The 15,814-nt window shown below is 38.8% G+C and overlaps 3 protein-coding genes across 14 annotated transcripts in view; 2 read left to right on the top strand and 1 right to left on the bottom strand.

The window, feature by feature from the left end:
* Nucleotides 1-672: 672 nt before the first annotated feature.
* The window catches only part of LOC149610696 (uncharacterized), a 32,619-nt gene continuing 17,477 nt past the window's right edge, over nt 673-15,814 (top strand). Inside the window, exons 1-5 of one of the 12 annotated variants that reach the window (XM_089859652.1) lie at nt 673-1,044; nt 1,145-1,256; nt 1,582-1,623; nt 1,707-3,534; nt 3,737-4,598. In XM_089859652.1, the coding sequence (XP_089715778.1) occupies nt 1,735-3,534; nt 3,737-3,793 (1,857 nt within the window). In that variant the 5' untranslated portion in view covers nt 673-1,044; nt 1,145-1,256; nt 1,582-1,623; nt 1,707-1,734 and the 3' untranslated portion in view covers nt 3,794-4,598. Of the gene's footprint in view, nt 1,045-1,144; nt 3,535-3,736; nt 4,599-15,814 lie in introns of those variants that run through there. The other 11 variants (XM_089859650.1, XM_089859651.1, XM_089859644.1 and 8 more) reach the window with 11 other exon arrangements.
* LOC149610699 (uncharacterized) lies at nt 11,611-12,916 on the top strand. The gene is made up of 5 exons (XM_089859267.1): nt 11,611-12,037; nt 12,099-12,383; nt 12,443-12,571; nt 12,632-12,661; nt 12,752-12,916. The coding sequence occupies exons 1-5, from the start codon at nt 11,985-11,987 to the stop codon at nt 12,831-12,833; spliced, it is 579 nt and encodes a 192-aa protein (XP_089715393.1). The 5' UTR covers nt 11,611-11,984; the 3' UTR covers nt 12,834-12,916.
* Nucleotides 13,203-15,733, bottom strand: LOC149610698 (uncharacterized). Its single transcript, XM_089859055.1, has 2 exons — nt 13,796-15,733; nt 13,203-13,714 (listed from the first exon to the last, which is right to left on the bottom strand). The coding sequence occupies exons 1-2, from the start codon at nt 13,932-13,934 to the stop codon at nt 13,209-13,211; spliced, it is 645 nt and encodes a 214-aa protein (XP_089715181.1). The 5' UTR covers nt 13,935-15,733; the 3' UTR covers nt 13,203-13,208.

Genomic DNA, 15,814 nt, shown 5'->3' with positions numbered 1-15,814 from the left:
TTTTTGGTAATGAATTGACAATAGAAGTTAATTTAAGTTACAGAAAATTTAAAAAGAAATTATTTACTATGGGGAATTAAACTAACCTCCTAAGCCATGCCCTAGCACCTATTGTCAAGAATAGATAATTTGGCCATAAATTACGAAAGCCTGATTTTTCAGGCCAAAAATGGTAGGTGGCACCGTGGCTAGTAGTTTAATTAAAATACCTAGGCTCTACTGGCCACAGGTCCAGTTTTAAAAAAATCCTCATTTCCCACACTGTTCCAGACTGAGATTGGAGAGAGGGATTTTTTTTCACATAGCTAACTCGATCGCGTCCGTGAGAAATTTGGCGGTGGCACTGGGCAAATGACCAGTTTAAAAATTGCCTTGACCAGTTTATTTATTAAATGCCTGGGGGTCTAGTGGTCACCGTGACCACTTTTATAATTCCCCTCCTTTAGTAAAAAACAAATTCCCAGCGTACTGTACCCAGGAGTTTTTATGATGTATATATCATAAAATTTTCCTTGAAGAAGAGTAACACAACTGGTCAACTGGTCATTGACCAGTTTTTTAATTAAAACCCTTGGCCTCTACTGGTCAAATGACCAGTTAAAATTTTTTCCTTATTTCTCACCCTGAGCGGGGCCGGCCTCCGGAGTCCGGGAGTCCGGTTGGGCCGTTTTTATGATCATCGTCTGCTTCATAATTTGAAAACTACAATTTCAAAATTTCAAATGGGAATGAAAAAAAAAAGACCTGAATTACAAAACTAAACTATGCTTAGCTCATAATATTTCCCTGTAACTACCACATATAGGCTTGCATCGGTGATTGCCTGCGAATTATTTTTGCGAAATAACTATTATTTAATTGAATAATGATAATTTCATGTAAAAAAATGTTACCTAATTTTCAGTAATATATTTGCTTGTTTCCGTACCTGTTCTTTAAATCTGAACAGTGTGTCGTCTGCTCTGTCTTCTAAAAAGAGATTTTTGCGATCCACCGAGCGCGGGAAAGTACGTGTCGTTGTCTTAGAGCCCCTTCAAGGGCAAGGTAATTTCGATTATTTAAATAATATCAAAATATTAATCTAGTTCTTCATGACTAACGAGCAGTTTAATATTTGTCCTGTCTCTTTGATTGACTACTTAAGTTGAAATGGGCAATTCTTAAACACACCGTTATTGCCATTTCTATTTGAAACTAGTGACAGGGCCACGCACGCCACTTCTAAGGAGATAATTCTTCATCACTACAATACTGAGGTTAATATCGCACTATTGTTTCTTGGAATGCCCTCCCTGATTTTGTCACATCAGCCCTTATTGTCTGACAATTTAAATTGTTGCTATGATCATGATGCCAACTCAAAGTTTAATTTATTCATTTAATTATTTAACTCGCTTAATTAATTATTATAATAACCCTATGCTTGGCTTGTTTCCTAGCAAAGCTGTATGGCACACTGTCCCTAGCTTACACTGGCTCAGGAACAAAAAAAACTGAATTAATCGGACCCCTCTGTTTGCAAATCCTTTGGTGAGCTCGAAAGACAACTGTCGTATGATATTCTCATTTTTGCATGAATAGCCATCTCATTTCAGCACTTAAAGAAAAATATGAAGTCTTTTTGTAAGACATTTATGTTATTTCACCTTGAATAATAATCTCGCTCAATATCCACATTCAATTCATATATGAATGAAAACATTAAGCCCGAGTGCGGAAGGAATTTAAAGAAATATGTCGCGACTCAATGATGAGCGTCCATTCAAATGCAACCTTTGTGATTATCGTACCCAATTTCGGTCGAATTTAAAGACACACGTCTTGACTCACAGTGATCAGCGTCCTTTCAAATGCGACATTTGCAATTACTGCACCCGAACCCGATCTAATTTAAAGCAGCATGTCTCTACTCATGGTGATGAGCGTACATTCAAATGCGATATTTGCAATTACCGTGGCCGAACTCTCCAGAATTTAAAGCAGCATGTCACGTCTCACAGTGATGAGCGTCCATTCAAATGCGATATTTGCAATTACCGTGGCCGAACTCGCAAGAATTTAAAGCAGCATGTTACGTTTCACAGTGATGAGCGTCCATTCAAATGCGATATTTGCGATTACTGCACCCAAAGTCAAGGGAATTTAAAGAGGCATGTCACGTCTCACAGTGATGAGCGTCCATTCAAATGCGATATTTGCGATTACTGCACCCAAAGTCAAGGGAATTTAAAGAGGCATGTCACGTCTCACAGTGATGAGCGTCCATTCAAATGCGATATTTGCGATTACTGCACCCAAAGTCAAGGGAATTTAAAGAGGCATGTCACGTCTCACAGTGATAAGCGTCCATTCAAATGCGATACTTGCGATTATAGTGCCCGAACGCGCAATGTTTTGAAGCAACATGGCTTGATTCACAGTGATGAGCGTCCGTTTAAATGCGATATTTGCGAATATTCTACCCGAAGGCCAGAGGATTTAAAGAAACACGGCTTGATTCACAGTGATGAGCGTCCGTTTAAATGCGATATTTGCGAATATTCTACCCGAAGGCCAGAGGATTTAAAGAAACATGGCTTGATTCACAGTGATGAGCGTCCGTTTAAATGCGATATTTGCAAATATTCTACCCGAAGGCCTGGAGATTTAAAGAAACATGTTGCGACTCACATTGGTGCGCGTCCGTTCAAGTGTACGTTTTGTAATTTCGCAGCAAAATTAAAGCAGGGTTTAAGAGCTCACATTGTTAGACTTCATCCCTCAAAATATGGAATTGAAAGAAAAATGAACTCTGTCTCGTCAAAACGGAAAAACAAATACAATCAGTCAAAGTTTATTCGAAAATGCCGATTTTGTGGAAATGTTTTCAATCGTCGCGAGTCTTTAATTTCCCACGAAAATATTTGTCGAAGCAGCAAGGGCGAACTTATTTCTCCCAAAGACAATGCTAAAAAACGAAATCAGGAAAACATTGAATCGAATTTACCAGATTATAAAGAAATTCGGTCTGAAAGTAGATCAACTGATGTCGCAGACTTTGTGTCCCCATTAAAACTCAAATCGGACGACAGAAGTGGAAGTTCGCAGCCAAAACGAAGTGTGCCAAATATAAACCATCATTCCCTTAATGAAAGCGATCAGTCAAAAGAAGTCGAAATACATTCTGAATCAGATCCCGATGAACCCAGAGACACCAGAGAGTCTAATTGTACTCATTCAGAACATATCCGTTCTAACTTCAACCAAAGAATTTCTTTGAATACTTGGCCATCCAAGTGCGAATTTAATACTATACGGCCAACCTTAACCGCTGATGAAATTAAGAAAGAACTAGAACCTTTATCGAATGATAATTTCAGTTCAGAGTTTCACATAAATTGTGTGAAATTGGAAAACGAAGCTGTAATGCCTCTTCCAGCTAAAAATCAGTTTGCCAACAAACGGTGTGCTATAGTTTTGACGAAATTGGAAGATCTGGGTGAATATCATGGATGCTACTACATCAGAATGAAAGAAGCACCTAATCTTTACGAGGTGGTTAAAGTTAATTTGAATCCCGTCATTTAATCCATTTTGATCTACTGTAATGTGACTAAGAAGTCTTATGTCTCTTTTCCAATTGAAAAATCGTCGCAATGACAGTGCTTACATTTTATTTCAACAGCACGCTTATGTTTCTTACTTTGTTTTCAAATAAAATTACTCAATCTGAGTTAATACGTTCAAAACTTTCTAGCTGCATTTAGAGTCAATTTATCTACGGAGCCTTGCGGAAACCGTTAAAAAGCCGTAAAAAACCGAGGCTTAGCCTCTGGTTCTCATGTGACGCGGTGAGCCGACGACTGCCAGGGCCTTGTCAGAGATAGAACCATGGATCAAACCAGGAGAGCCGACTAAATAACATCGCTATCACAACCGATTTTCGAAACACGACCTTGGCGCCATTTTTTTCGTCCGGAAAAAAGGGCGAATAATAACATTGGGGATGGGGAACCTAGTCCCTCGCCCCCGAACGTGTAATTATGTTCCGTAAGAAAGCTAGAGGCCTCCAGAAGTTCTGCATGGCAGAAGCTTCTGCAACGCTTCTGCCATGCTTCAACCGGACGGTAACGAAAACTGCCAGAGTTGACTCTCCTGGTTTGCTCCATGATAGAACCCAGATGTTAGCCACTTTCCTGTCATTGGACGTAATGCTAGCGAATCCAAACGCGATACACATACGACATCACAGTCTCTTGAAATTATTAGATGAAGTTGAGAAACCAAAATATACCTCTCCGAGTCGAGAAGAGGACTACCTACAAACTTATTTACCTAAATATGCAATTATGGCTTTTAATTGGCAAGCAAATGATGAAGTTAAAATTAATGATTTATTCAAAGCCAAGTAGGCTGGCGTGTAAACACTACCCTCTCGTTATAGCTCAAAGAAGTTCTTAGTTTGCTCCACCATCTTTAGTTTGGGAGAATGACTTAACTAGGGCTCGGCATTATCTATCCTTTATCCGCGTCATTTTATCTTTATCCGTACTCGAAAATTATCCACAGACTTGTATGTTAAATCGTATTATATCCACAACTTTGTTTATAAATAATCAGTTATCAGAGAGTAGTACGCCAGTATGGCGTACAAGATGGCGGCCACGGTTAAGACGGAGGAGTCGTGTTTTTTCGCTCCCTCGTCTTTTTTTTGGTGGGGATATTTTTTCATAAATGAAGACCATAATATAAAATGCAAAGTTATTTATTTTCTTTAAAAGTATAGGTTTTAATATTAAAGATACATTTTCAATTTTCATATTAAAATGTATTTGATTAATTCTAAAATAATTTCGTCTATCTTCGTAAGGAAGAAGATAAATTTTAATATTATTTTTAAATCTTACGCAAAGCATCAAGTCGTTCTTTGATATACAAAGCGTTAAGTTGTTTTCTAGCGTAGAGTTCTAGGACTAGTCTTTCGAGATCTTTAGTTTTAACTTTAAAGGTATGATAAAGTTCTTCGGTGTTTTCTAAGGGTTTTTCTGGTGTTTTTTCCTCGGTCTTGATTTCGTTATTGATATTTTTGGTGTATGTCTCTGTTTCATCAAAACTGAAGGGTATATTTTTTGTAAGCCCACCCCTAATAAAGTTGCATTTGGGGAAATGTTTTAAATGTTCTTCGTAAGGATTATCATCGGGTTTCCATGCTAATAAAATACCGTCGCACTCGAAGCACTGTACTAGATCGTCGGTATGTAATGAATAAAACCCCGCTCTGCTTAAAGTTTTTATATAGTTTCCGTCTTGAGGCCAGGAGTAAAAAGTACGATATCTCTGCAGCTCCGAGTTCATGATGGGGAATGAAAATGATTATGTGAATATCCAACTTATACATCTGCCAAACATTCCCCCCCCCTTTTTTTACCTCCCCCTCTTACATTCCAAGCATTACCCCCCCCCCACATTCCTTAATATATGAAATAAAAGAACACAGTATTAAAAAAAAGGTGACACATTTATTTTTTTTTAAAGATGCAAAAGAAATTACAAAGAGTATTTTTTTATAAGTTATTCTTTACGGACGCGTTTCAACATGTTTGTAACAATGATGTCATTTTTCAAACCATCTCGTCCAAAACGCTTCATGAATGATTCGTGGCTCTTTCTTTTTGTTCTTTGTATTATATAGGCAATACAGTATAGTCCGCATGTCGAACCTGACAAGTTTTGAAGTCTTCTTTTGTTAAACGACCATTTTCTAGAATTTCTTTTAACAAATTCTTTAATCGAAGGGAGAAAGTTCCCTAAAGCCAGTGAGTCAAAATAATAACCACGTCGGTTGCCATCAAAGTAAACACTGACCCAGTGAGAACCGTCATTATAGTGATTGTCTAAATTTATTATAAGGGACGAAGGAAACTTGTCAATTTTTTCGGGTAATAAATCACTCGGATAAACCCCCCTGAAATGTGGCGTGAATCTTAGAAATCGTGTTATCTGTTCGGCATTCATTTTATCTCTTAACAAACGATTGACACGTTTCTATTTTTATCTATTTGTAACAAAGCCTGGAATTCGGATAGTACGATGCAGCTCAGTGTAGTGGGCGTGGGTTTTTCAAATCCCAATTCTAATCTTAACTGTCCCTGCTTCGTAGGACTCCAATGATCGGAATGACTCGCGCTACCGTCAGGTGTCAGGTCTAAACAGTATATGGCGTAGCCCGAGGCAAAGTCATCCATAGAGATATTGTTCCCCTTGTCGTTGTAGTGACTGTTTGACCCCGAAAATAAAGTGTAATAGCTTCGGACAAATTGCTTTTTACTGTAGTGTGGTTTTAAGGCTTTGGAGGGGTATTGTTCAGAATTGATGAATGCTGCTAGATGATTGACATTCCAATGTCCAAAGTCAAAGGGGTTACTATCCAAGGTTCCATTGTATGAGGTGTGTTTTACAATAGCGATTGTAACCCGCGAAGGCTGGGTACCTAGGTAGATGTTTCCGATTGATGTGTTTAAGATATTTGGCGCAATTGTGAATATTTTAGTTTCCGTTCTAGTGTAACTATATTGGGCAGCTTTAATGCTTAAAGCTTGTTCGTGAGCAAATAGAATTTTAGGAGCTAATTGAAGCTTTAAGACGTATAATACGGCTTCAACGATTACGGGTTTATAACCATTGCCTGACGCGTTAAGTTTACCCATAAGACAAAAACTAGCTTTGCTTCTATGTAATTTTAATTTCATAGAAACGCCGTTTATCAGGTATCGGGGGATATTAAACATATCTACGTAAAGGCTGGAATACATTTCAATTTCCTCGGATAATGCTGCAAGTTTCTGGCGTTTAACAAAACCCATATTTGCTGTAAGCGAATCCATGCTTCCGCCTGTATCCTTGTAAAACAAGGAGGCACCCAAATGGGATTCTTTAGCTGCCGGACCGTAGGATGTCAGGGCCGAAAGCAATGCAGTGTACGCGTAGTTACTAGCAGCGGGTGTTGTTGCGCAATCGCCCAACTCCAAATCGACACGCTCAAATTGACTATGCTGAAAATTATTTACGGGTCCAACTTCGTCAGTGGCTGTTAAAGCAGTTCCATCTTCATTTACAATTTTAGTTCTGGTGTACAGCATTGTTAAGGCTGTGTCCACGTATTCGCTACCACTGGATGTTACTTCAAATTCAATAGGTTGGTCGCCTTTCAAAGATGTCAAAGGTTGATAAGGAACCCATTTGGAATTTTCGATGGCTGTTTGAAGAGGAGGGGGAGCGAAAATATCGAAACCCGTGCTGCAAGCTTCAGTCATTTTTAGGGAGAGAAAATATCGCGAACCGTTTTGAATGAAAGTTTACGTTTATCTGATTTAAATTTGTTTGTGTTGTTTTGTTTTATAGATTTCTTTCTCTTTGGTATTTTTTTCTTTTTAGCTAGTCTTTTCTTTGCAACCCCTCTACCGTATTGTTGTTGCACATCATCCAAAGTTTCGGTTAACCTTCTTTTAGCCGAAGTTTTCAGATCTTTTCCAGAGGCAACGTCGCTTATGATATTTGAAGATGTGCCCAGAAACTGTTTACCAAGGAACTTTGCCCCTTTAATTAAGAAAGGTGATACGTATCTACCGAAAGATTTCAAGAACGAGCCAATACCTTCCCCGTTTTGGCCATACCCTTGTTGCCCTTGTTTCCCGACGTAAAAACTCAGACCACCACCTGACTGCGCTTGTTGGGTATAATAATCCGTGTAAACACATCTTTTGTTATCTAACGCGTTGGACTTGCGCATCTTAAATGAACTTTACAGTGCAACAGTCCAAACTGAAATAAAGCCGGTTCACCCATGTGGTCCTTTATATGGATGCCAACCTCGCTAATATAATGTTTTGACAGAGGGACGTAATGGGGTGAGACAAACGTAAGACACACGGTATCCCCGTGTTTCTTGTCTTCGATGGGTATAATACGTAAGAGGGGGGCGTGGGTGTTACCGACAATTTGTCCTTCAACCAGATCGCAATAAATATATAATTGAGATGGTACGTGATAGTTTAATCTGGCTGGTCTATCGCTCAACCCTTGTATATTGAGAGGGTCTTTGTACCCCAAAATTGCAGCTAATGATTCGTGTGTTTTGAAGATAATTTTCGTATCTCCAGTGGCATCGGTTTTTAGTTTTACATGCCCCGTCGTCTCGTTAATATGAAATAAAGAAGCGGTTTTCTCGCATACTTTGGAAGTATTGATAGTTTCCACAATGTGGTTAAGTGATTTGTAATGGCCGGCCGGTATATTATGTAGATGGTAGCTTTCGTAGCTGGTCAGTTTCCCATCTTTTCGTTCAACAAGGTCGGTTACGTCGCATTCCTTGGGGTTTTTAAATTTATTAGAGCTACTTTCTTCGACTAAATCTTCAAGTGTTTTTCTCTTGCTCGCCTTCCTCTTACTCGTTTTGTATATAACATTGTAGAAACTGCTTGTATATATTACTTCTACTAAAGAAATTTCCCATTGTCCTTGTAAATTAATAGGATCGGGTAGTTTAGTGATGTAACTACCCATAGTGTTATTAGGGTAGACATCCATACTAGCGTCGCTGGGTAGAGTTAAATAGAATTCAGATTTTCTCGACATTGTCGGCTGTTACCCACGAGTTCTGCGATTTAGGTAGACCGATAAACGATACAAAATATTCTAATTTCCCTTTACGTTTACGTTTCTTGAGTATAGTGTCTATCTTAAACAGTTTGGGTTCCACTGTTCGAATGAGCTGATCAGAGTAAAACAACCCGGTTATATGCTTGCTGTCCAAATCTTTCAAACGATATAATACGGGTTTTCTGAAGTTCAAAATAGAGGAAATGACAAAGACTTCCGTTGAAAAATTTTGCTCATAACCTTTAGAAAATGCTGGTTTAAGTTTGCTTATTCTTACGTAATCTCCGACACGAAATTTGACGTCTTTTTTAGTAGGCTTAGTACTCATTTCCGGTTTGTAAATGTTTTTGTACACTTCCAGAACGTTAGAGGGCGAAACATTGTCGGGTGTCATTTTTATTACGGAATGATAAGAGGCATTGTAGCCTTTAACTATGTCTGTCAAATGATCTATATATCTATGAGAATTGAAATGAGTCAACATTTTGAATATTCGATGTTTCAAAGTTTTAATTAAACGTTCTACAAATGGACAGTGGAATTTTTCTGACGTCATAGAACCGTATTTGATTTTATTTTTCTTAAGAAGTTTTTGCGTCTGTGAATTAATAAATTCTTTACCTAAATCAGACCAGATGGCTTTAGGTTTGCTTTGTTCGATGATAACCTCGAGAGCTTTCGTAGCCTCGGTCGCGTGTTTTCTTTTCATGGGTACTACAAAAGCTTTTCGGGAGAAGCAGTCGACGCCCACCATCAGGTATCTGTAGTCGTCATTGTATTTAGCGATTGAACCCAGATCAGCCAGATCTACTTCGACTCTATCCGAGATGTTAAAGACGGGGATTTTACGCCTTTTGAATTTATGTATAGCTGTTTTATGCAGTGTGTAAACGTCAGTGGTTTCTAGAAAGGCTTTGACTTCGTTTCTCGAAATACCTTGAGATTTGACAGCCTTGTACAATGGGTTTAAACCAGTGAACCCTGACCGGTGTTTGGTGTTGAGATAAGTATTCTTTAAAGTTTCTACTTTTTGGAGCTTCGATAAACCTCCCATAATGTATTCTTGGCTTTAAAAGGTTGTTTCTTCGAAATTAAAGGGCTCGTTTTATTGTCAAATGTTAATCTCTTCTTCGCTTTTATATACGTTCGAAGTCGATTCTTCAGCGGTACAGAACTGGGCGATGTCTTGGTTGAAGGGGGCGGTGCTAATGGAGACGTTGATTTGCTTTTTGGCGCTAGAAAGTTTAGCACAAAGGGTTGAAATTCTGTCCACCCCGTCGGTGGAGTACCTACGAGTGAAGGGGCTACTCCGTACTTATTGAAGAAGGTAGGTTGTATAGTAAAATAATCTAGCTGAACTATATCTGAATCTGGGATCTTAAGGCCGTTCACGAAGAGAACCCCCGAGTCATCCCAACGTATACTAGGAGCGTTACTTGCTAAGTGGTCGAATATTTTCTTCGCCGCTCCTCTATATTTCAGGGGAAACATATTAATCCAGCTGTCTTGTTTATTCGATGGGCGGGGCTTGGAGATGTTCAGGTAGCGCTTCATCGCCTCTTCATAAAAAACCCATTTGGTTCTTTCATCTAAAGATTGATTTGAGATAATCGTGCTCATCTCCTTATCCAACTCCGATAACACTGTATTGTTTTTTGAAATCTCATTATTTGATGTTATTAATTGATTTGATGGGCTATGACTTTGTTCAGGTTGTTGTTGCTCCAAGGGTACTAATGTCATTTTATTAGCGTAAACTAGTGTTTTATTCATTTTGAGAATAAACCGCCTAAAAGGCTTGAAATTATTGGAAAAAGGACACTAAAGAAACCGCTTCCTGTTTGTTTAGATAATATGGTCCTTTTGGCTTTCCAATGAGTATTTTTGCAAGCAATTTTACGAATATGTTTCTTGTGCTTACACAATTTATTATATACGTCGGGTTTCAGATTGACAGCTCCTTGTAAGGCGTTGTGACAACACTCGCTGATTGAATCAATAATTTCTCGATTAGAGTTTTTAAGAATAGCTAATCTTTGAGGTTTTTTTAATTGCCCCAAAGCGGCTATTAAATTGATGTTTTTAGCGGCTAAACTTTTCTTTTTAATACCCGATGTTTTCTTGACCTTTCTCGGTGGTGACATCGTAAAGAATGATTAAATTTTAGTAATGTCGTTTAATTATATCGTTTTCTTCTTGGGAGTATAGATGACTATTTGTTCTCCCGGTAAAATATTTGTTCTAAACCTTAAATCGGAATGACATTTCTGGGTTAAATCGCAAAGTAAATACCCGTAAGGTTTTTCTGTCGCATCCAGATAACATTCTACAATAAATTTAGAGTTGTTGGGAGCCAATTGTTTAGAGAGAGCCACTAATTGCATAAGATCTCTCACAGTTTTCATAAGAATCATGTAATGAGCGTTTAAAGAGGCTGTTCTCAAGTTTTTTTCAAATATGTTTTGTAAAAGGGTGATGACGAATAATTTCCTATGGTGAGATTGCTTAGTAAATATTTCTGATAAAATATTATTTTTATTTTCTAACATGAGATCGTCTAAGACGATTAGTATTGTTTTAGAGCCATCGTATATAGTAACGTCGGGTAAACCTTGACGCATTATTACGCCCATTTCTGTCAATTTATCGTAGCAAGGCTGATATATACTATAATGCCAAACAACTAAATCGACTTTAGGTTCAAACATTTTGTCCTTATTTTCAATTATTCGTTTGCATAAAACTGTCTTACCTGATCCCGAAGGACCGAAAATAATCAAATTTCCAGGTGTAGTGAACGGTATCATAGCTAATACTCGAATGAAACTTATTTGTAACTATCATTCGTACTTAAACGTATTCAATTAATACGCGAACGCGCGCAAACCCCGGGTCGCGAACCCCAAACGCGGGGGTAGGGGGGGGGCCCAAACGACACGCGGGGGGGGGAGGGGGGAAGCGCGGCGCGGGTAGGCCATCGTGAACGCGTAGAAATAATTTTGAAAAGTAGGGCCATCATGCTGCCTTTCACTATAGGGGCGAAGCTTTTAACATGGACTGTCACTATTTGAGATGGTAAATACGGTTAAACTAAAGACCCTTGTACGGTCAATCGAAGAAACGCTGAAGGGGTTTCTCTAAATGTCACCCAAAGAAAAGAAAAGTCGCCTGAAATACATTTTTAGTCCAATGGCAAGGTTTCGTATAATTTTGCCCGCGAAAATTTTCTACCCTTGTACGTACTAAATACCTCGAAGTCATTTGTTTGCTCTCGAACACGCCTTGACCCTAGTAAAAAGTATAAAATGAAGAGGTTGAGACCTCAAAGTTATCATTCTCTCTGAACCATGAACCACCACCACCACAGCCAACACGGAGCGATGGACCTTTCCGCAACATGGTAAGAAATACTTTTTTTAAAACTTAGTTTTATTTAAGACTTAGAAAATCTTTCTCTATAGCTACGTCCATGGGGTTGATACCCCGTATTCCCCAATAGAGTTTTCCGACTCCTCCCGCTCTGGGACCCCCGAGTCCCTGGAGCTAGCCCCCTCGCCACCACCTCCAAGACCACTCTGCGTGGTAGGGCCAAGGCCCCGTAATCCATCGCCGCCACCGAGCCCACCACCACCATGCACCCCCTCCCCCGAACCTCAACTGGAATATCTACCACTCCCGGCCATATACTATCCGTGGCTAGCTATGCCCCGGCCGGGAGTGGATGACTTAAACATCAACGGGGACTTGTAAGTGAACCTTTTGTTTTACGTTACACTACGGTATTATAATTTTTATTTATTTACAGCTTGGTATATGAAATAACAACGTACCTGGCGGGACTAGCGGAGGTCGTGGCGGATGACGACTTTATGCACGACCTGCTTAATCAAGTAAGGCAGGTCGTGTATAATAACTGCGTTTTTATACCCCACGAGTAAGTTTTCATGCATTATTTAATGATTCGTTTATCTAAATTTTAATTTTTCTTTTTTAGCCTCCTGGCCCTCAACTGTCGCGGGTTCCGGTGAGTTAATTTCTTTATTATTTGTTGTTATCCAATACTTTATTTATTAACGTATAGAATAACTCTCTCTCTCTTTCTCTTTCCCAATAGAGTGACGCAGGAGCTCGCCCAGTTGTCGACGTACCGTCGGGTACGTTTCCTCGAAGTCCCCCCGGGCCACGCACGAGTGTAAGAGAACCGGGACGACGTGATGTTCGAGGGGGTCCGTACACTCGTGCGAAACCTCTCAATCGATTGAGGTGGGGGAGGGGGGAAGTAAAAAAAAAAAAAAAAAATTGTTGTAAATATTTTAAATAAAATAAATTGTTTTTGCCTTATTTACTTCGTTTTATTTAAAATAAGTTCCTATCAAAAAATCGACAAGTTTTTCCTACACTTTAGTTATATCTACTTTTATATTTCTTAGGCTTAAAATTTAAAAACTAGAAATTTATATCATTTCTGTGTTGTATTAGTTATATAAAATGGAACAGTTTTTCAGTTTTAAATTCAATTTATTTTTGAAACATCAATGAAAAAAAAAACAAATTATCAAACAGACATAAATTTAAAAATGCGTTAACATGTGCATTCTCTCTTTTAAAAATGTTATTTGACCCGAAATTACCGAGAATACATTATAGTTATAAAATTTACTTTCAAGATTTTCTTCTTCCAGTACATTATTAAATTTCATTACCACTTGGTACGATGTTACGAAATTGGTGAAGTAACCCACCACTGCATCGAATTTTTCGGGCTGCCCATCTAAACACGGTATGCGATCGTGTTCGCCGTATAAATTATCATAAATATCATTATAAAATTCTATAATAATATCAGCCATGTGCGTGAATACAATTTCATGGTTACTTAACTTAATAAGATGCTCCTTAACGGCGTTCGAAACTCGGTTCAATGCCGCTGTTTCCATACTGTCCAGAACAATGGAGTCCTCATTTAGTAGATCTTTAATGTGACACGTATTATGATACGCCACTACAGTTGTTTTTTCATTTGCGTTATCGATCAAAACGATTTCAAAGTTATTGGTTTCGTGGCCCGCCGTCCAGCCTGCTAATACGGGTAAACGCGGGATCAACTTCTCCCAGGTACTTGTTGAAATGGCGAAACTTTTTACCGACTGCTTCTTACATAAGCGAATCTCGGGATCGAGGGTGCCGTTCACGAAGCCCGTTGTCAGGAACAACTCTCTAGAAATGTGGAATCTACCGTTGATTTTTCGTTCGTTAGTTACGCCAATCTTCCTCTTAACAGCTTCTTGATTTTCCATGTTGCACGTTTAAGGTCTTCTCGAATAATGATACTCTCCTCTGTCGTGTTCCACGGTTTTTATACTAAATTTCCTAAGTAGCTATCGCGAAATATCTATTGTCCTTGACTGTTCCGTTGTTAGATTGTAGGCGTATTTTTATGTCAAAGTTCTGAAACCAAATATTAAGGAATTCTAACATTCCCAAAATCAGTAATATAAAGAATACAATAAGTAGTTTTTGAGGGTTAACCTCCAAGATCCGACGAATTCTTGACAACCTTTGTGTACTTGCCTCCATAACAGCTGACGAGTAAGTAAATAACACAATAGTAAACTTGACCTATTTATCTACTATGACCCACATTCCTTAGCTCGACCTGTCGATATTTGATTGACGAAATATTTTCCTAACATCTTCAAAGACCTAAGGTCATTGTTGAAGAACCCTCTCCCCTTCTTCGATTATAAGCGTATTTTTAGGTGCGTTTTTAATTTTACACGTAATTTTAATTACGGTAAAATTTAAGAAACGGCACCAAAACCCCTGTCCCTGTCCCGGACGCGTCCGCGAAACGAACGCTTACGATGAGAGAGAGAGGGAAACCGGTCGCGTCCGCGAAACGTACGCTTACGATGAGAGAGAGAGATCGCTAGCGTACGCGGTGGCGATACGAAGCTCCGCGTAGAGAGAGAACTGCCTGCCTGGTATATTAGTGAGAGGGGGAAGAGGGAGAGGGGGCATCCCGCTCGGAGAGAGAGGAAAGAAAGGTAGTTTAAATCTCGCGGGAAACAAGATGATAATTTTCGTGCACTACTGCACTTTGTGCGCGTGATACATCAGAGATTATGCTGGATGGTTAGGTTAGGTTTCGTAAAATAGAGGGGACGCTTTACGGTCATAGTGATTTCTGGTTTAGGGGATGCAGGATTTTGTTTAAATACATTATTTGATTCGTATGGTTTTTAAAAATTATACTTTAGTGGGGTGCACAATTTAGTTTCATTAATATTATTTGAAATGTGACGTTATTAGAAATTAAAGGGATACACGATTGTGTTTCAGAAATGTTTTTAGTTGTACGATTTATTGGAAATCAACTATACGGGGGGTCACGTGAGCCGTGTATTAGTGAGAGGGGGAAGAGGGAGAGGGGGCATCCCGCTCGGAGAGAGAGGAAAGAAAGGTAGTTTAAATCTCGCGGGCTTTTTTGAGTGAAGGGAAACAAGATGATAATTTTCGTGCACTACTGCACTTTGTGCGCGTGATACATCAGAGATTATGCTGGATGGTTAGGTTAGGTTTCGTAAAATAGAGGGGACGCCTTACGGTCATAGTGATTTCTGGTTTAGGGGATCCAGGATTTTGTTTAAATACATTATTTGATTCGTATGGTTTTTAAAAATTATACTTTAGTGGGGTGCACAATTTAGTTTCATTAATATTATTTGAAATGTGACGTTATTAGAAATTAAAGGGATACACGATTGTGTTTCAGAAATGTTTTTAGTTGTCAACTATACGGGGGGTCACGTGAGCCGTGTAAAATTACTATTAAGGCCCAGCCCTTGGGCCATCTTGTTCAAACCAGGGATTAAGGAATTCCAGCACTCTCAAGACCAATAAGATAAATAGCACAATGAGCAGTTTTTAAATCTCCAAGATCCGACGAATTCCTGACAAGCTTTGTGTACCTGACAGTTGAGGAGTAAATAAATTACACAATAGTAAACTTGACCTATTTATCTACTATTCTCAACATTCCTTAAATAGAACTGTCACAATTTGATTGATTGAAGAAATTCTTTCCGAACATTTTCTCAATGTCATTGTTGAAGAAGTCCCCACCTAGTGGAATGTCGCACCAACTCTTTTGTTATAATTATTCCTTTTGTGGAAT

Source organism: Phalangium opilio, unplaced genomic scaffold, assembly GCF_054372755.1.
Source record: "Phalangium opilio isolate 3A_F unplaced genomic scaffold, DU_Popi_V2 ptg000329l_1, whole genome shotgun sequence".
Taxonomy (NCBI): Eukaryota; Metazoa; Arthropoda; class Arachnida; order Opiliones; family Phalangiidae; genus Phalangium; species Phalangium opilio.
Note: the sequence above shows the minus strand (reverse complement) of the source record. Positions and strands in the feature narration are given on the sequence as shown.